We start from the raw sequence: 20,183 nt of genomic DNA, 5'->3' as shown, positions 1-20,183 counted from the left end.
AACCTCCTCACTGTCCGACTCTGCTGCCAGCTCCACAGGCCGCCAGTGGATCACAACAGGCATCGCTGCTATGTTACAAATGGCTTCCAGGTCTTAAGACATTGTGTGTAATTCCTAGAAGTCCCAGCTTCTCTTATTTGCTATGAAAAAATACTTGCCATGAAAGGCTCAGTTCCTGAAATACAAGTTCCAAATGTTAGCTGACCCTGAAAGTCAATTTGGCTCTTGTGAAAAAGCAGCAAAAAGCTAATTTCTGAACATTTGCATGGTATATTTTTATTTCCTTATATCAGTGACCTAGACATGATCTGAATATATGGTAGAGTTTTTTAACACTCACATTTTACTGTATTTTTAATTTAGGTGAAATGTTCATGTGAGTTGTAAGTTCGTGTATGTTATGCCAGATGCAAAATAAATAATTTTCTCGATGTGATGAAAAAAATGTGGCTGCTGTGAATCTAGGCTTGTGATGGAAAGAACAAAATGTTTTGGGCCCTTTTGAGCCTTGTGCTCGCTTCAGCAGCACATGTACTAAAATTGGAACGATACAGAGAAGATTAGCATGGCCCCTGCACAAGGATGACACGCAAATTCGTGAAGCGTTCCATATTTTTGCTGGGAAAAAAAAATGTTTTGAGCCTTGGTGGTGCAGTGGTTAGAGTGCAGTACTGCAGGCTACTTCTGCCGGCTGCCTGCAATTTGGCAGTTCGAATCTCACCAAGCTCAAGGTTGACTCATCCTTCCTTCCTTCCGAGGTGGGTAAAATGAAGACCCAGATTGTTGGGGGCAAGAGGCTGACTCTCTAAACAGTTTAGAGAGGGCTGTAAAAGCACTGTGAAGTGGTATATAAGTCTAAGTGCTATTGTTATTGCTTCTGCTCAAAAATGTCATTACAGGGTCAACTGGGATTGAAGGAATGAGCAATTTGCACTTCTCACCATGGTCCTGCAGCACCTCTAGAATGTGCCACCAAAATAACTGAATTTAGAGGTTTGGGGAGCAGTTGGAGAACTTACTGGTGGGAAAGAATGTATGTGCGGCTGATGATCAGCTGGTAAGTAGATTTCACCCCTGGCTTAAACCCTTTTAAACTGGGTGTCCATGCAAACTCAGTCAAAGAAGGATATATATTATTTTCACAGCAAGTGTATTTTAGACTGAGACAGTGCAATGCTGAAATTTTGCTAAACTGTCCTCCCTATGGATATGTTCATAAGCAGGGGTCTCCAACCTTGGCAACTTGTGGACTTCAACTCCCAGAATTCCTCAGCCAGCAAAGCTGAAGTTGAAGTCCACAAGTCTTAAAGTTGCCAAGGTTGGAGATCTTAAGGATCCAATAAGCTGGAGGAAGAGATAGGAACAGAATTCGAATATTTTTGTTCCACAGTAAGACGCCAAGAGGTATCCCATTTTCATGAGGCTAGTAAGGAGCAAGGTAAAATCTCTCCTGGTGTTAAAAAATGAACAAGGCTTACCTGGCATTTCTCACAACACTCCCCATGTCCACACTTTGCCCCAGGTTTCAGTTTACAAGTTGCAGCATCGCAGCACTCATTTTTACATTCCTGAAAACCAAACGTATCAAATGACATTATAAGCTTTTCTTCCTGGTCACTTTTAACTGGTCTACAGTATTTTGAAAAGGAGAACTGATATTTCTGCCATGCGCTCCCTCTTATGGATTCATGCTAGAAAATGAATGTGACTAACAGTTACCCGAGTGTTTGTTATTGCAAACGGATGGCGGCATATCTATGTGAAATATTATCTGATAACTTCTTCTGTGAAAAGAATAAAATAAATAAAAGCATCCTCACCTCCTAATTGTGAAGCCCGCCTAACCTGCAGCTCAAATCTCTTGCTTATTCTGAGGGGTTTTCTACTCATGATTTTTGTTGCGTATGATCGTACCTTACGCAAGGAAGCAAAAGCCAATCAACGGCAATTCGCCGGCGGGAAATCTGGACCTGCCAATTGGTCCATGCACTGACAGGTGAGTATAAAAGAGCTGTCAGTGCCTCAGAATCTCTCTCACTCTAGCCAAGCCGTAAGCAAACAGAGCAAGTCACAGATAGCCTCTCACCCCTCTGCTGCTCCCTGTCACTCAAAATATGCGTCTCAACCGCCAATGTGCGACACCCGCCTGCACGCGATTTACTGAGCTTTTCAACTCCCAGTAGGCTAACCATGGATAAATCCAAGAAAAGAAAAGTTTCTCTGGCAATGCCTCAGGTTTCCTCCGAAGGCCAAGAGATATGCCAGGAGCAAGGCACTTCGGAGCAGCCGCAGATAGACAGCGAGGGGGATGAGTTTTGGCTGGATCCCAGACAGCGTCGGAAGGATAAGCGCGCGCAGCAGAGAAAGAGGCGTGGGCGGGCCAGAGATTGAGCTGAGTCACTGGACCACACCCCACAAGGGATAAAAGGGGGTGTGTCGGCTATTCAGGCCTTGTGATGGACAAATTGAAAAGCTCGGAAGTCATATCGTGTTTCTAGAACCCTGTTAGAATCTCTTTTTGGATTTCTTCGGACTGGACTTTGACAATTCTTTGCTGTGAGGAATTAATTTGGTATATTGGACTGAGGAGAAAAAACCTCCCTTCGCAGGCAGTTCATGGGTCGCTGTCAAAACTGTTATCTTAAAGGAATTCCTGACTGTTTGATTCATTAACTCCTGGCTGTCTGTTTGTTTGTGTGTGTGCGTGTGACAGGGACAAAACATTTTAGCCTCTAGATCTCTTATCATATTTGTTGCTCTTTTCTGCTCTCTTTCTAGAGTCTCAACACCTTTTTTTGTATTTTGGTGATCACAACTAGATGTGGTATTCCAAGTGTGGTATTACTAAGGCACTATATGGTGGCACTAATACTTTACATGATCTACTATTCCTCTATTGATCTACTATTCCTCTTCTAATGCAGCTTAGGACTGCATTGGCTTTTTTGGCACCGGCAGCACACTGCTGGCTCATAATTAATGATTGTCCATTAGAATACCTAAATCCCTTCAAAGTCACTGCTGTTGCGCCAGGGACCACCTACTCTGTATCTTTTCTTCCTATAAAACCTTACTTTTCTTGACACTGAACGGCATTTTGTTGGGTAGGGTCCAGTGTTCAAGTTTGTCTAGACCAGTGTTTCTCAACTTTGGAAGCTTGATGATGGGTAGACTTCAACTCCCAGAATCCCCCAGCCAGCAGCGCTGGCTGGGGGATTCTGGGAGTTGAAGTCCACCCATCTTCAAGCTTCCAAGGTTGAGAAACACTGGTCTAGATCATTCTAGCTCTTGAGCCTATCTTCTAAAGTGTTCGCAATTCCTGCCAGTTTGGTATCATCTGCAAATCTGATCAGTTTCTCTTCTATCCCCTCATCTAGATCATTTATAAAGGTGTTGAAGAGAACTGGGCCTAAGACAGAACATTGAGGTACCCCGGTACACACTTCCCTCCATGCAAATGTAATTTCCATTGAGAACTACATGTTGAAAGCAGAGATTGAACATCACAGATTCTGGGACAAAGCAGCTCAAGAAAACAGTGGGGACAGATAATGTGGCCATGTTAACAAAGTAATGCGGCCATTCCTTTGAGTAGGGGTTTTCAGTAGGGAAGGGTTTTCTTGGAGTGATAAATCACCCATTTTAAAAAAATACATTGTCTTCCCAAAATAATAGTAAGATGTCAGTTCTCCATTCCTCTACAACTGGTTTCTCAAATCCATGAAACCACTTCATAATACATGTACTCATTTCCTGTGTTCATGTCCAAGTTTATACATATACTTATTATCTCGTACATGTTTGACAAACTGACTGACTGACTGACTGACTGAATAAATAAATAAATAAATAAATAAATAAATAAATAAATAAATAAATAAATAAATAAAATAAAATAAAATAAAAATGTACATAAAGGGCACAAACCAGTGGTGAAATCCTACCGGTTCGAACTGGTTCAGGTGAACTGGTAGTGATAAAAGCTACCAGTTTGGCGAACCGGTAGTAAAAAAAAAAAAAAACTACCGGTTGATCTGAACCGGTATTTCCGACGATCAGCTGTGCCGTGCAATTTAAAATTGCTAGAAAGCAGGAAATTCTGCGGCACGGCTGTCCGCTCCTCGCCATTCTACTTACCTTCCCAAGCCTCCTTTTTCTGTGCGCAGCATGTATTTGGTGTGTACTGCGCATGTGTGTGCAGTGTGCATTTGATGCGCACCGCGCATGCATGGGTAGGGAGCTGGTGGCAAATAGGGGAGGATTTCACCACTGGCACAAACTATGCCATTCACAAACTAACCTATTGGCCAGCTTGTACCAGTTAGAAAAACAGATGATTTTGCAAGGATTCCTATTTTTGACAAACTTCTTGGAACCACCCTTGTTCATTAAAAAAAAAAAAAAAAGACATACCTTTGGAGAGCCGCAGTCACATTCTTCTCCTTCCTCCACGAAGTCATTCCCACAAACTGGAGGTGAAACTATATCTTTGCTCGAGGGTCTGTTGATGATGCATTGTGGGGTTTTAGTTATGATATAGTTCTGATATTCCTGGAAACTGCAAGAACTGAAGTCCTGGGGAGGTTTATAGCTGTAAAGGTGAACCAATATGAGATCATGACATCATCTATATTTGGACCAGGAACAGAATTCATCGCAAAAACATATAAGATAGAAAAAAATGGCTAATGAACAAAGCAGTGTTTTTTCTCTCTAAAGCTAACAAAATAGCTAAGAGAACTCTTTGTACAGTGGTGGAATTCAATTTTTTTTTTACTACCGGTTCTGTGGGTATGGCTTGGTGGGCATGGCAGGGGAAGGATACTGCAAAATCTCCATTCCCCCCCCCCACTCCTGGGGGAAGGATATTGCAAAATCCCCATTCCCACCCCACTATGGGGCCAGCCAGAGGTGGTATTTGCCGGTTCTCTGAACTACTCAAAATTTCCGCTACCGGTTCTCCAGAACCTGTCAGAACCTGCTGAATTTCACCCCTGCTTTGTACCCCTTGATCTTACTCCTAGATTATGCTCCCTCAGTTTTAATTCCACTTAAGTTTTTTTTTCCTTTTTTTAACGCAATGAATTTGCAATGAGAACTCCATGTGGTGTTAGTTGCTTAAGCTACTTCTTGTCTTTGAGTGGGCTGCCTTTTGTTTTCATTTTTAGTCAGTCTCACTGTGGAAGTGGGGGGGGTCTGGAAATGATACAGTGACGTTGCTGATGTGACGAAGAAGAAGGAGCAATAATATAATTGAAGGGGAAACAGTGAAATCTTGACTCTCTTTTTCTTTTCTTCTTTTGGAGAAGAAAGGCTTGTACTTTTTATAACGAATGAATGTTCTAAGGCAAAGGAGAGTTATTATACTATTGGTTTTCTTTTGTTGAAAAGGTCATAATATTAGCAACTTGCCACTGACTTCTGAAATTGCATACTTAAAGAGATGCAAACATGCTATCACCAAGTCCATCCAAGCCCCTTCCTAATGCTATTACAAATCATTAGGAATATAATTAAGGTAAAGGTAAAGATTCCCCTCGCACATATGTGCTAGTCGTTCCCAACTCTAGGTGGCAGCGCTCATCTCCGTTTCAAAGCCGAAGAGCCAGCGCTGTCCGAAGATGTCTCCATGGTCATGTGGCTAGCATGACTCAATGCCAAAGGCATTGAGAACGCTGTTACCTTCCCACCAGAGGTGGTCCTATTTTTCTACTTGCATTTTTTACATGCTTTTGAACTGTTAGGTTAGCAGAAGCTGGGACAAGTACCAGGAGCTCACCCCATTACACAGCACTAAGGATTTGAACTGCTTAACTGCCAACCTTTCGATCGAAAAGCTCAGTGTCTTAGCCACAGAGCCACCGCATCCCTGTAGGAATATAATTATTGGCCCTCAAATTAGAGTGTGAAAGCAAGAACCCAAAGATGATCTGCTGGGGCGCCATTACAGAGACAGTATGGTCTTCTTTCAAGATCAAAGTTGCACCAGACCCATTAAGTGGAGTTTATTGAGCAAACTGTTCTCTATGCAAGGCCTTCTGTACAAAATACCACAAAGTGGTTTTGAAGTATTAAAAAAAAGTAATCATGACGCACAAAAATCCTTCAGTAAGGACAGGAAAGGTTACATAGCATTCTCAGTACTTCCTGAACTCATCGCCATTGCATAAAATATGAGGCAACAAGGTCCTAGGGCTTTGGCAGAAGAAACCAGAAATTTGACAACAGGTGGCATGTTCACTGAGGCTGTACAAAAATCTTATACAAAAGATTTGGGTGTTTTGCAACAGACAATTCCTGAGACCTTTCCTTTCCTTTCCTTTCCTTTCCTTTCCTTTCCTTTCCTTTCCTTTCCTTTCCTTTCCTTTCCTTTCCTTTCCTTTCCTTTCCTTTCCTTTCCTTTCCTCTCCTCTCCTCTCCTCTCCTCTCCTCTCCTCTCCTCTCCATTCCATTCCATTCCATTCCATTCCATTCCTCTCCTCTCCTCTCCTCTCCTCTCCTCTCCTCTCCTCTCCTCTCCTCTCCTCTCCTCTCCTCTCCTCTCCTCTCCCTCCATTCCATTCCATTCCATTCCATTCCATTCCATTCCATTCCTCTCCTCTCCTCTCCTCTCCTCTCCTCTCCTCTCCTCTCCTCTTCCTCTATTCCATTCCATTCCATTCCATTCCATTCCATTCCATTCCTCTCCTCTCCTCTCCTCTCCTCTCCTCTCCTCTCCTCTCCTCTCCTCTCCTCTCCTCTTCCTCTATTCCATTCCATTCCATTCCATTCCATTCCATTCCTCTCCTCTCCTCTCCTCTCCTCTCCTCTCCTCTCCCTCCATTCCATTCCATTCCATTCCATTCCATTCCATTCCATTCCATTCCTCTCCTCTCCTCTCCTCTCCTCTCCATTCCATGCTTCCTATGCTATTTCTTTACACTATTGTTAACTGCAACTGTTTGAAAATCGCTCGATTTGAAAAGGCATTAAAATTTTTCCTGAGTCCTTACCTATGTTGGGCAGTCATAATGCATGTGCCAGAGCTACAAGTACACAAATCTGAGTCATGTTCCATGCCAAAATTATGACCCATCTCATGGGCCATTGTTGCCCCAATAGAAATCGGGTTGTTGCTGTGATCCTGAAAACAAGAGAATACTTTGTCTATTGTTAGTCCACCAAGAAACCAAAAGTGAATTCAATTATTATTAGCACTGAGCTGAAACCTTTGCTCCAGGACCTTCTAATGAAAAATCAAAGAGCTTAATAATTTGCAGAGCTGAAATAGGGTTTCCTACAAAAAGTAGTTTCTATTTTTTTAAAGTAACAAAGCGTACTAACAGTTTTCCTTTCAGTAGCTTAGAGATGGCGCTTTCTCCACAATTATCTCACTGGTTTGCTGTGATAGTACAAAGGGATCTTCTATTATTTATTATTTTTATTAATTAAAAATATTATTTATTTGTCCACGTTAAAAAATATTAAATGTAAATTGAAAGCTAGCTTCAAAGGGAGTGGAAAGGGTAAGAGTGGAAAGCATTCCAGACCATGCTACTTTTTCTATAGGCAACAGGGTTTGCTACCAGTGATTGGTTTTTAACATGGAAAAGTATTTTTAAAAAGCATACTGAAACCTCAAGCTAAAGGATTACACCAGTAGTCCTCAATTTATGAACTTAACTGAGGCTGGCAATTATTGTTTGGAGATGTCAAATTCATAAATGTAGGTGGATGAAAATGATGTGGCAGCACGTATTATATATGCGCAATACTGGAAGAAAGAAGAATCACCACCAGATAAGGATATCATTAAAAAGATTTTGGAATGCGCAGAACTGGATAAACTAACTAAAGAAATTCAGGGGAAAGAGGAAACCAAAAACCAAATTTGACTACTCAGGGTACCGTCAGTCAAATTATGTCGACTGGCGACTCCCAGGGGGAGGGCCTTCTCTGTGAGGGCTCCAACCCTTTGGAATGAACTGCCCCCGGAGATACGGAATATCCCTGATCTCCGTGCTTTCCGCCGTGCCCTCAAGACCCTGATGTTCCAACAAGCGGGGCTAAACATATGAACATGTGAATGTTTTTAAAATGTTATCTAATTCTGGGTTTTATTTAATTGACCAAACTAAGTAATAATTTTAATTAGCAATTTTATGATGTTTGTGTGTCTATATTTTTCTTGACTATACACCGCCTTGAGTCCTACGGGAGAAAGGCGGTATAGAAATATAATAAATAAATAAATAAATAAATAATAAATACTATAAAGTGTGGAATAATTGGTATGAATGGCTGAAAAATAAGGAAATAAATTAAAGGAATGAAGAAGGGAAAGAGAAAAATGTGATAGATCAATTAACATGTTAGTAGAAATGAAATATAATAGGAGAAAAAGGCTGAACAAGTTAACATTATCTTATCTGTAAATATTAATATATAGTAAGAAATGGATCACTGTTAAGTAGCTGAAAAAGAAACTAAGATTCTTGTATATGTTGTATGTCTATGTATGTCTTTTTAACTTTGTTTAAAATAAAAAACTAGGGGGGAAAAAAGAAAATGATGTGGCTCAAATATAAGAAGAGTCTTTATTTGTAATAAAGTTATTCCTGTATTAAAGTGTTTTCATTGACCATAACCAAGTAACAGGTAGTTTTTCTACCAACCTGAATAACTCCTGTAGAAAACGAAGAACTGCACATGGTACCAACAAAAGCCAATCCTACAGTTGGTCCACTGAAGTCAATACCCCTATACAAAAGAAGAGGGGGATAAAATTTGTAGAAGATGGGAGCACAATCTGTAGTCTTGAGCCATATGTAACCACTTATGCCTTTTGCAAACCACTATGAGCCACAGTGGCGCAGTGGTCAGAGTGCAGTACTGCAGGCTACTTCTGCTGACTGCCAGCTGCCTGCAATTTGGCAGTTCAAATCCCACCAGGCTCAAGGTTGACTCAGCCTTCCATCCTTCCAAGGTGGGTAAAATGAGGATCCAGATTGTTGGAGGCAATATACTGACTCTGTAAATCCACTTAGAGAGGGCTGGAAAGCACTGGAAAGTGGTATATAAGTCTAAGTATTATTGCCATTGCTATTGCAATTTCTCACTCATAAAATTGTATGGCAATATATAGGCTGAACTCACACTGCATTGATAACCAGGTCACATTAAGATCTAGATGACAGATTTATACAACCTGTCGAACTCAAGATTAACTATTTTATTATTTTATTTTATTCTTGGTTTATCTGTTATGTAATGGAGGTATTCATTCAGTTGGTACAGAATGGGAACCAAAACATCATTTAATCAGATTAAAAATGCATGCGTGAGTACAGCCAAAGCATAACAGGATAATCAGTTCAGTTTCAATTTCAAATCCAGATGAAATGAAATCGAGCTGAGTTTTTGACCTGCAATCATTCAAGGACTTCTCAAAACCAGCTCTCATTCTACAAAAAAAAATAAAAATAAAAAATAAATGGTTGGCTTTGAAATATAGTTCACACACGGTTTAAAGCAGAGGTCTTCAAACTTGGCAGCTTTAAGACTTGTGGACTTCAACTCCCAGAATTCTCCAGCCAGCTGGCTGGAGAATTCTGGGAGTTGAAGTCCACAAGTCTTAAAGCTGCCAAGTTTGAAGACCTCTGCTTTAAAGCATGCAGCATAGAGTGGAAGTTCTGTGCAAGCACTAACTTTCCCATAATCCTCCACTCCCAGCCACCCCCATTTCTTCCTTTCCCCCACAATCAGACATACGTGAGTAACTGAGCATTATCATTCCTTTTGCGCTTCAACAAAACCGAATGTCTCCATGTCGAAAAGCGGTCCAAAGTGACACCTGCTGTTGGGTCGACCACAATCTTGTCTTCATCGGACCAAATTTCTAAGCCAATCAATGCTATGTGAGTGTTCAAAACTTTATAAACCTGTGGGGTAGACATGGCATCAATCAGAAACTCAAACCCAAGAAAACTTTGAAAAACATTTCAAGACTCAATAGAAACTGACATTGGCTTCTATGGGTGGGTGAAATGGAATAGACTTGGAAATCCATAGAAGAAAATCTCTAGAGCAAAGATTTGAATTGTGGAGTCCTTGTTGGTCTCTGAGCCTAGCGGTTTGCTTGAGGACATTTAGTCAGACTTGGACAGCACCAAGGTCTCTACTTAGAGAATAATAATAATAATATTTTAAGCAGGAGAAATAAATGAAAGAGCCGAGGTGGCGCAGTGGTTAGAGTGCAGTACTGCAGGCTACTTCAGCTGACTGCTAGCTGAAGTTTGGCAGTTCAAATCTCACCAGCTCATGGTTGACTCAACCTTCCATCCTTCCGAGGTGGGTAAAATGAGGACCCAGATTGTTGGGGGCAAGAGACTGACTCTGTAAACCACTTAGAGAGGGCTGTAAAGTACTATGAAGTGGTATATAAGTCTAAGTGCTATTGCTATAAACCGGTGATTATTTTCCTTCATGAACAACAGAAGTGGAGGAGGACTTTTTTTTCTTTTTTAATTTGATTTATATGCCGCCCTTCTCCGGAGACTCAGGGCGGTTTACAATGTGCTCAGCAATAGCCTTCATCCTTTTGTATATTTATACAAAGTCAGCTTATTGCCCCCACAAACTGGGTCCTCAATTTACCTACCTTAGAAAGGATGGAAGGCTGAGTCAACCTTGAGCCTTGGCGAGATTCGAACCTGCAGTAATTGCAGGCAGCTGGTCTTAATAACCAGCTTAATAATAGGGTGCCTTAGACCACTGTACTACCAAGGACTTTAAGGGAGATTTGGCCGACCGGTCTTCCTGTTGTCTCCCTGATTCTAACTGATCATCAACAGTAAAGATTAATAGGTTAACAACAAGGTTAATAGGTACAATGTGTATAATAGTATAATATATAATAGTACAATATGATTGGATCAGTGGTGAAATCCAATTTTTTTTACTGCCGGTTCTGTAGGCGTGGCTTGATGGGCGTGGTGTGGCTTGGTAGGCATGGCAGGGGAAGGATACTGCAAAATCTCCAATCCCTCCCTACTCCAGGGGAAGGATACTGCAAAATCTCCATTCCCACCCCACTCTGGGGCCAGCCAGAGGTGATATTTGCTGGTTCTCCGAACTACTCAAAATTTCCACTACCAGTTCTCCGAACTGCTCAAAGTTTCCGCTACTGGTTCTTCGAACTGCTCGAAACTTCTGCTACTGGTTCTCCAGAACCTGTCAGAACCTGCTGGACTTCACCCCTGGATTGGATCTCCTTTTAAGCGAGTCCAACTCAAACTGGGTTCCTCTCTCCTGCTTTCTTCTCAGAGATCATGTTCGTAATCAGCTGACTTTAAAATGGGCTTACTAAAATCATCTCTAATCTCCAAGTAAAGCAGATTAATCACATTCCTGAAAGAATCCAGTTACTGAAATGTATTACTGATTGAATTCTTGCAACAGTTTGGGACTTGCATCCTCCTAACACAGTGACTTTATTTATATAAGAGGGTTATTAATGTAGTCACTGAACTAACCCATTTTCTGAAATGGCCTTGCATACTGGATCCCAGGTTTACCAAATGACCCAGTTTTGCTGAACTCAAAACTGGAAAAGTTAACAATCTTGTAGAAGTGCATCTCCTAGGCCTTTTTACCTGGTTAAATTTGTTGTTTGAACACAGTGAAAATCCGAGAGGTTTAAAATCATAAAGTAAAATAACTTTTGCCATGTCCTCTTACCATATTTATATAGTTGACTATATCAAATACTCTCAGCCTTACAGCAGTCACGTTGCGGTTGAACTTCCTGAACTTCAGAAAAGACAAAAAGGTTAAGAAGAGATAATAAGTTTTTGGATGGAGGGATTGAAGGAGAGAGAGAAAGAACATGTCAGGGAAAGGAAGAGATTTTTTTAAAAAAATTATGGAATTTACTGGTTCAGACAAAAATAATAATTCTAGGTCCAAGCAATCCAATTAATTTTTTTGTGCTGGTTGTTTAACCCTACATTTGAATCTACATTAATATATTAACATTAATTTTTCAGCATCACACCTGGGTTTTCCTCCTGGTTGGAGAAAATTTCGGTCAGCCTATTGAAAACCTTTCCTTAATTGGACACTATATTTCCCTGTTCAGAGAAGTGTGAGATAAGCGTTCTTCACTACAAACTGAATTTAAATACCACCAGCCCAAGACCAATTTCCCTGAAAAGAATTTGCATAAGATGTTCCCTTTTGCAATAGTATTAAAAGGGGAAACTCAGACTGGTATCTGGAAATTCACTGAGTTCATGAACATAGTTTTATTTTATTGGGGGAAAATGTGCAAATATTCAGAGAGTTCAAATACCCCCAAGAGTTATTTTATTGCAAATGCTATATTATTGCAAATGAGATTGACTAAGTCAAATGTAGTTCTTATTTGTCTATTTGCCAAAGATTAGCTTCTATTTGAGCTAGTGGTGGTGGAGAAATATATTTAATCTGAATGGTAGTATGAAAATTAACAGTATATAATTTTGAATTCTTAAACCAATTTATTAATTGAAATTGATATTTGCACACAACACACATAAGGAAAAAATCAATTTCAAATCCATATATTCATAAAAAATAAATTAAAATATCTTTCTGCTTGGGAAACTTATTTTTAAAAATCAAGCAAAAGTGTAAATAAAAAAATAATATTCTGGGAGGCATAGAAACCAAAGTATATTTATATTTCAATACAATTAAAAAAGCAACTTGAATGTAACGGTTTTGAAATAAAAAAATAAGGAAAAGCAAAATATACAGATAAGCCCACCCACCCACTGATTCAAAAATCTCCTCATGAATTTTGCTCTGGATTTTGGAATGCTAAATTCTAAAGATAGAAGAAGTATATGATGATTCTCTCTTTTACTCTTATTTCTGTTACAAAACTTCATTCATATTCTTCATGTTAACTAGCTTCAGTTTCCTGAACTGGGCATTTCTGGATAAACTATCATTAAAATTTAGATAAAATCCAGGAACAATTTAATACAAATCAGAGAATAATTGAATTTCAAATCTGTCTTAACTTTGTAAATAGGGGTCGGGTCCAATAACAAAAAAAAAACAAAAATTATCAAAGTATATTTTAACACATATTTTAGGATAAAATCTAGTTAGAATGTTGTGTTTGGTGATGCCTTCAAAAACACCCACATTGAAAAAAGACAAAAACAAAATGTTGCGTTCAATGCAGGAAGAAAATTGATATCCAGAATACTTACCACTCTGTTGTCTACAGCTATAAAAAGCTCGACATGTTTTTTGGCCTGCAAGTATTCCTTTTTCTAAACAGAACATTAAACAAAAAGCTGTTTAGACATGTTGCTTCCTGCAGTCAACAGAAATGTTGGGTCATCAGATAATCTTGTTATACTCCCTGGACAAAGTGCTTGAACTTTCAGAAATATTGGCTCTTTGAAGAAGACATTTATAGCGAGAGAGCTTGTTAAAACTTTAGCACTGTAGAATGTGCTGAGAAATTTCTCCGGAACTTTCTCCTGAGGACATTATGCAATGGTTAACCAGATTCACTTTGTCAATTTTGATTCAATCTTTGCTTCAATCCAACAAATCATATTGGAAAATTGAATGGAGATTATGTACTGGCCTTATTAGACATCGCAAAGCACTTTGATTTAGTATTTCAAACCAGTTTCTCCCTCTATCCCAAGTCCCCTATGCATGCATGATAACAGAGGCCTCCAATTGATAATTTGATTAAATGTATTTCTAAACTGATTCAGAAAGTTGAGATGAGTTGGAGATTCAGTTGAATCTATTTTACAACCCCTTCTCTAAATTAAGTTTGCATGACCATAGAAAACGGCGTAAATGTGAGATGCGTATTTTCTGTTCATTGAGTTTCCGTATATTCTTATGCAGCGTGGGTGGAATAGAATTTTAGAAATGAGGGATCCTATCTTCTGGACTTTTTTTAGCAGTCCCAGAGAATTTCTCTTTCACTTTACAATTTAGAAACAAGTAAATGAATCCCTGTTCTCAAACCATGTTATATTCTTGAGGGTTTAATATGAAACTTACTTCAGCATTCGTGATCGCCCGAGAGGTCTTTTTGAGGGGCTCATCTGATTCCCAAGTAGTGTTGGTTACCCCACAGATTTTGAGGGTCTTGTCCTCTTTTTCCAGGCTTTCATATTTATAGAGTGCATGGGCTTCACTGTTGGAAAGCTTCAAAGGTTCAATAAGGTACTTCTCACCATCATTCTTGAAATACCCTCTGTAAAACAATTGTAGATTCTTTTTTAAAAGCATGATTAGAGGTGGAAGACTAATAGAAAAGAATATTTGGAGCTCAGGGTTCAACTGTGGCATTCTTGGTGCTCCCTAAACTTGGTTGTTTTCCTGCAAACATTTCATTACTCAACTAGTAAGATCATTAGTGCACTAGATGTTACCTAATTGGTTAATGAAACATCTTCAAGAAAACAATTAAGCTCAGAGAACACAAAGGATTCCATAGCGAATAGCCAGTTTTAACTAACAAAGTCAAGATAATTTATCTTTATTAATCCCTCCTTAAATAATCTGAGTCTTATTTTATTTCCCTAGCTTACATACCACTTTTTCCTGCTTCTCAAAGATACAGCTAACCTCAGAAAAATATAAGATATTGAACATTCTCAGAACAATGATGAATTATCTATACAATATTTGTATGGATTTAGTTTGCCACGGAATCCAACACTGTATAATTCCCAAATTATTGTTTAAAAAGTAGAGAATATTTCGAGCTACGAAAATGTAAGGCTACACATGTTGGAAGATTCAGTTTTTGTCTAAAACTTTATTTCATAGGGGTGAAATGCTATATATCTTATATATTTCCTTACTGCAGACATTCAAATCAATATTTTGTTGCTCATAGATCAAGACATAATACATGAAAGTCACAATTAATTAGGATAAAAGAAGGAAAAAATATAATTGTTCTAAAATATCTAAGAGAAAATAGGGTGTACTGTACAAACTGTAGAAGAGTACTTGGTTGTGGTAAAGGAAATGAAATCAGATTGATCTGATAATAACAATTTAAGAGTCAAAACTATCAGGATAATTTGTAAAGTTCTGAGATAATAACATCTGCAACAACTTATTCTATCATTTCAATTATTCCCCCACTACATGGACACAATATTTGTTCAAAGGGGATCTCTTGGTGTCTTCCTTCAGTAATGGCTGACAGGAGGACATTGACTTATGCTAATGATAATCTGGCTCTTCTAAATTTTGGGATCTTTACACAGCTAAGATACGTATCTAGCTGGTTGGAGAAAGTGTGCACAATGGCTCAATAAAGTGTTGATGATAGAACTGAAAGTCTGCTTGTCTCTTCCTGTACACTTCCTAGCTACTTCCTACACTTCCTTCACAATCTGAAACCTACTTATCTTCTTTTCCTGTAACATCAGCTCCTTTGTACAAAGGAAGCATGGTCTTTGAAGCTCCTTTAGCCTTGATTTAGCTCCCTGCTGTCTCTGCTGGCTGGCAGCAGCTCTTCTAGGTATCCAACCAAAATCTTTCTTAATCCTGCAGAAGTTTAGAAGTTATGCAACTAATTTGCATAAGAAATGGATGTTCCACTTTTTACCTACGACAGCTTCGAGAACAGCAATAATATTTTCATTCTTACGAAACAAAAGAAAAGAAAAAACGGTATCTTACTTCAAACCATGACACGCATTAATGCTTGCAGTTGAGTCAGTATCATTCTGGATGTGACCATTATAATAGCAGTGATCCTGTATGGAAGGAAGAAGACGGCACTGGATCGGACTGTGATTTGTTAAGCAGGAATATGGTTCCAATGTATTCCACCACATAAATTAAGTAATGAGTAAGACAGAAAACAGTCCTGAATATTTTGATTTGTGGGATACAGAATCTGTCTAGCATTGATTGTTTCCTTTTTTTTTTTAATTAGCTTATAATATAAAATAAAAAAATATGCAAAAGAAAATAGTAGGAAAGCAGGGGAAGGCAAAGAGAAGGAAAAAGTGTAGGGAAAGGGGACGGGGGGAAGAAAGAAAAGATGTTGACTTCCGACTCCTTTTAGTGCAGTAAAATAAAATAATAGCCTCAAACCTCAACTTTTTAACTTTTACATAACAGTATAAACCAGCCATTTCTAAAACAACAAACCTGTCTAATCAGTAAAACCCAAAATCAAAGCTTCACTTTTTTTTCCATCTCAAGCACAAAGTCCAGAAGCGGTTTCCAAGTACAAACAAAAGTAAGTGTGATTCTCTCCCCCCCACTTTTAATCAAAGCATTCAATTTAGCCATCCTTGCAAACTCCACCAACTTTTGCAGCCATTGTGGGAATCAGAGTGACTGATTGTTTCAAAATGAGCACATTTTGTAGACTTGTGGAAACACAAGTCTCCCCAAAAGCAAGTTGCACTGCGCACCTGTGCTCCTGAATTATTGAACTGTTTAACAGAGTTTATATGGGAGAACTTAATCTGAAACCAAGGATATCGATAGGATATTGTTGCTGGCACCATTGCAATGCAGACCAAAAACAGACAGAGCTTTCTTGGCACCAGTGTAACTGCTATCTTGATTTTTATACGCTGCCCAGAGTCATTGCTTGAAATGAGCAGCTATAGAAATTGAATCACTCAATCAATAAACAAATCTACTTTTTAAAACTCATCATCAGAATGTTTCTCATTTTGTTCTACCACTATTGCAGAACTGGGGAATATGCGATCCTCCAGATTTCATAAACTCTGACGCTATCATTCCTAAATGGGGAAATGTTTTTTTCTCTGGGCTGAGGCCATTTAAAAAATCTCAAAAATGTTCCCATACAAAGATGTTAAAAATATTACTTAAAGATAGCTTTAAATTTACTAATGAGGCAGCTAAATAAGCGGCTCTGTAAAATACTTGAGCATTCTAAAAGAGAGAGACAAATGCATGAAAAGTAACTAAAGGGAAATAAAATTTTAGATCGGCAGCCCTGTGTACAATTTGATGCATCAATGTGGCATTTTTCAAATCATCCAATAATTTATCCCCATCCAAAGATGCCCAGATGCTCTTTTTCATGATTTGACTCAATACCAGTGTCAGGCTTCAAGGTCGTCTCAAATAAATTGCATTTCAAACCAAGTATTTGAAGGAAAACTCCTATTTATTAAGCATGACATTCCACACCCGACTCCATTGAAGCCAACACTGACTTCCAGACCCCAAACCCTCCCTTTCCATTCCCCACTCCCCTGCACTCATTGGCCATCTTCCAAGTCATTTTACCCCTAATCTACTGCTCCAGCTCAAAGGAATTTCCCCCCTCCCATCCCATCTCCTAGGGGATATTACCTCCAGGGAGAATAAGTAGGTGAAAAGTCAAACATCCCTTTCCAGACGCCTCCGCCTCTCCTTCTTATGTCAGCACTAGAGTAAATGCAGCTTGAAGTGCTGACAACCAGTTCTGATATTCTCCCTCCTCCCCTTTGTTTGGTGTATATGATGGTAAAATCATAGGCTGACTTAGTGTTTTGGATGGTGGCTAAAAATAAAAAGCAGACGCTGATGTTTTCTTGCTTAATTGACAGAAAGAATATTTTTTTGTAAAAAAGAAGTCACTACTTGGATTTTCCTACATGGCCCTATTGCCTGGATGCAGGAATTTGTTGGTTAAAATTCTATGCTTATCTCCTTTTATCAGACTTTTGTTGACAAGGTGGAAAAGGGGGAGGATGTTAAAATATTTTTAAAAAATTAAAAAAAATACTAAAGCACTTTGCTAGAAGTTGCTTTTAAAAAAGTTGCCTATAAACCTTTCTATTCCAAAGAGCAAGACAAGCACATTGAGGCTTTACTTAGGAATGTGTTATGTATGTACCATATGCATAAACACACTGAGCATTGTGTCCAATTTTTCTCCAGCACCGAAAACCAAAGTAAGATACACCTTCCCACTTCCAGATCTGAAACATCATTTGCAAATTGATAATTGACTATAGGAAGAGGCTCCCTATACAAAACCACTGTCAAGTATTGCAAGAGACAAAGTAGCATGCGTGCCAGTAACTGGAAGACTATCTGGACAGCACGCATGCATGCACCGGAAACCAGAAATTCATTTTTCGGGGTGCGCATGCCCCCTGGGCAGCTCCTCTTCCAGGTTGTGGACCAGACAAGTGTGCAGTTCTGAAAAGGTTCGCCATCACTTCATTAGATTCTACCATGTTAAGAAAAGGGAAGAGTTTTTCTGAATAAGGGCAATATCAGGTCGGGCTCTCTCTAGCATCAGCTGTACAATTGTAGGTTATTTTGGATCGTGGCGGATCTAACTTGCCTTATCTTACAAGTAAATGACTGTCAGCTAATCACTGCGCCCCCACGGCTCTTATCCCATCATAGCTGAATTGATGCAGCACAATCTGGTGTGATGTCTTAGCGGTTAAGATGCTGGGCATGTTAGCTGGAAAACAACAGCCCACGTTCGAGACCCAAGTGCGGAGCTCCGGTCACTTGCCTCAGCTCCTGCTCACCTAGCAGTCTGAAAGCATGCAAATGCGAGTAGACAAATAGGTACTATTTTGGTGGAAAGGCAACTGCACTGTGTGTTTTGCTGCATGCTTTGTGCTGTGGCATGATGTCTCATCTTCAGACAGTCTCAGTGGCTTGAAGAAACAGATATAAGCACACCCTGTAAAGTTGGCTATGGCTACTGGAGTAAAATGTACAGGGACTTCTTTACCTTTATCTTACACATAATTTAAATAAGATTTTTTAAAAAAATAAATAAATAAAGTCCCTTTCTAGCTTAATCCATGCAGTGTTTAGGACTCCAAATATGTGTTTGTTTATTTTAAATTAAATCAGGTTCCTTAGCTTACGTTGCAGCATCATTTATTCACATTTTGCTGCATAAGCACCAATCTTGCTATATTTAACTGGCTTTTGCCACTTCCTTGAAAAGTTCTCTAGACGTCTTTAAGAGAAGTGCCTTGTGTGAAGCAGATATCATCAGGAAGAAGGGATAAAAATAGAAAATTCTTTGAGCTTGCCAAAAAGGGGGAAGAACTCCTTCAGACAGAAACTTAAAAAAAAAGAAAGAAAGAGAAACATGGTACAGTTTTGTTGTCTTTTTAATTAAATTAAATTTGTCACGGATCAAAGGAAATAATCTGGAATTGTCTGCAAAATAATGACTTCCTCGTGTTGTTTTAATTAACATAGTCATAATTTGTATTATGGCCTAATGACTTTTTTCTGTAGAAAATCTCAAAGAATGCTTGAGGCAATGCCGGCTGGGGAATTCTGGGAATTGAAGTCCAACACATTTCTTTAATTGATTAGTAACATTGAGATGTGTGTGTTGGGGACTGGGGGGGCGGGGGGAGAATCACCTGTAAGGTTTGTCTTGGAATATGGACACAGCAACACCTGTGTCCCTGTGATAAAGTTCCATAGCTGAGATCTCTCAGCAAGCACAAAGCCATCCAGTCCCCAAAATAGATTAAATGTCCTCCCACAGAGATTGAAATTAAGGTGTACCAAAACCTGTGCTGATTGTAAGTGAGATATGGCCTTGCAAATGCTGGTCCTCAAACAGAACTGGCTTTGAACTGTTCTGAATTTAAGGAAGTGAATGTCTATAACAGAGAGAAATAATCACATGCAGTACACAAATGCCAAAAGACATTGAATTTTAAACAAATGTATTTTACAAGTATTAACTCTTGGTTATTTGGAAGTACAGAATATCACTGCAGGAGGAACCACATGGATTAAAAGAAAGCTAAGAACCTTTGGGCAGACAATCAACAAAGGAATATAAAATGTGTTCTTCGCATTACAAGACCTTTTCTCCACCAACGTGGTCTTCTGGGAGGTCACCTCTACTACTGCACCACAGGATTTGCTGAATAAACTTTAAGACTTACTCATTGTCCTATGTTCTGAAATCTTATCATGATGTACATAAAAAACCCATATTTACCTAGGATATCAATTACATGGCTATTTCTTTGAGCCCATACAATGAAAGCTTTGAGAAACACATCAGAGATATAAATACACAACACTAACACAACACTAAAAATCCTATATAACTTGAAAGACTCCAACGGGTGTTGAATTTTGATTCCTAGCATCTTCTGCAAGCAGGACCCATATAGACATCA

General features: G+C 39.1%; 1 protein-coding gene and 1 non-coding gene across 2 annotated transcripts in view; one reads left to right on the top strand and one right to left on the bottom strand.

The window, feature by feature from the left end:
• ADAM28 (ADAM metallopeptidase domain 28) overlaps window positions 1-20,183 on the bottom strand; it is a 65,405-nt gene that overhangs the window by 25,263 nt on the left and 19,959 nt on the right. Inside the window, exons 5-13 of the mRNA XM_087875909.1 lie at window positions 15,703-15,779; window positions 14,062-14,257; window positions 13,242-13,304; window positions 11,719-11,790; window positions 9,751-9,920; window positions 8,655-8,739; window positions 6,993-7,123; window positions 4,414-4,591; window positions 1,479-1,568 (exon numbers count right to left, since the gene is read on the bottom strand). Of these exons, the coding sequence (XP_087732035.1) occupies window positions 1,479-1,568; window positions 4,414-4,591; window positions 6,993-7,123; window positions 8,655-8,739; window positions 9,751-9,920; window positions 11,719-11,790; window positions 13,242-13,304; window positions 14,062-14,257; window positions 15,703-15,779 (1,062 nt within the window). The remainder of the gene's footprint in view (window positions 1-1,478; window positions 1,569-4,413; window positions 4,592-6,992; window positions 7,124-8,654; window positions 8,740-9,750; window positions 9,921-11,718; window positions 11,791-13,241; window positions 13,305-14,061; window positions 14,258-15,702; window positions 15,780-20,183) is intronic.
• Window positions 511-617, top strand: LOC117659070 (U6 spliceosomal RNA). The gene has a single exon (XR_004589380.3). It is a non-coding gene; the product is annotated as a U6 spliceosomal RNA (small nuclear RNA).

Source organism: Pantherophis guttatus, chromosome 9, assembly GCF_059756535.1.
Source record: "Pantherophis guttatus breed Tessera chromosome 9, ASM5975653v1, whole genome shotgun sequence".
NCBI lineage: Eukaryota > Metazoa > Chordata > Lepidosauria > Squamata > Colubridae > Pantherophis > Pantherophis guttatus.
This window is presented reverse-complemented; position numbering and strand designations above follow the sequence as displayed.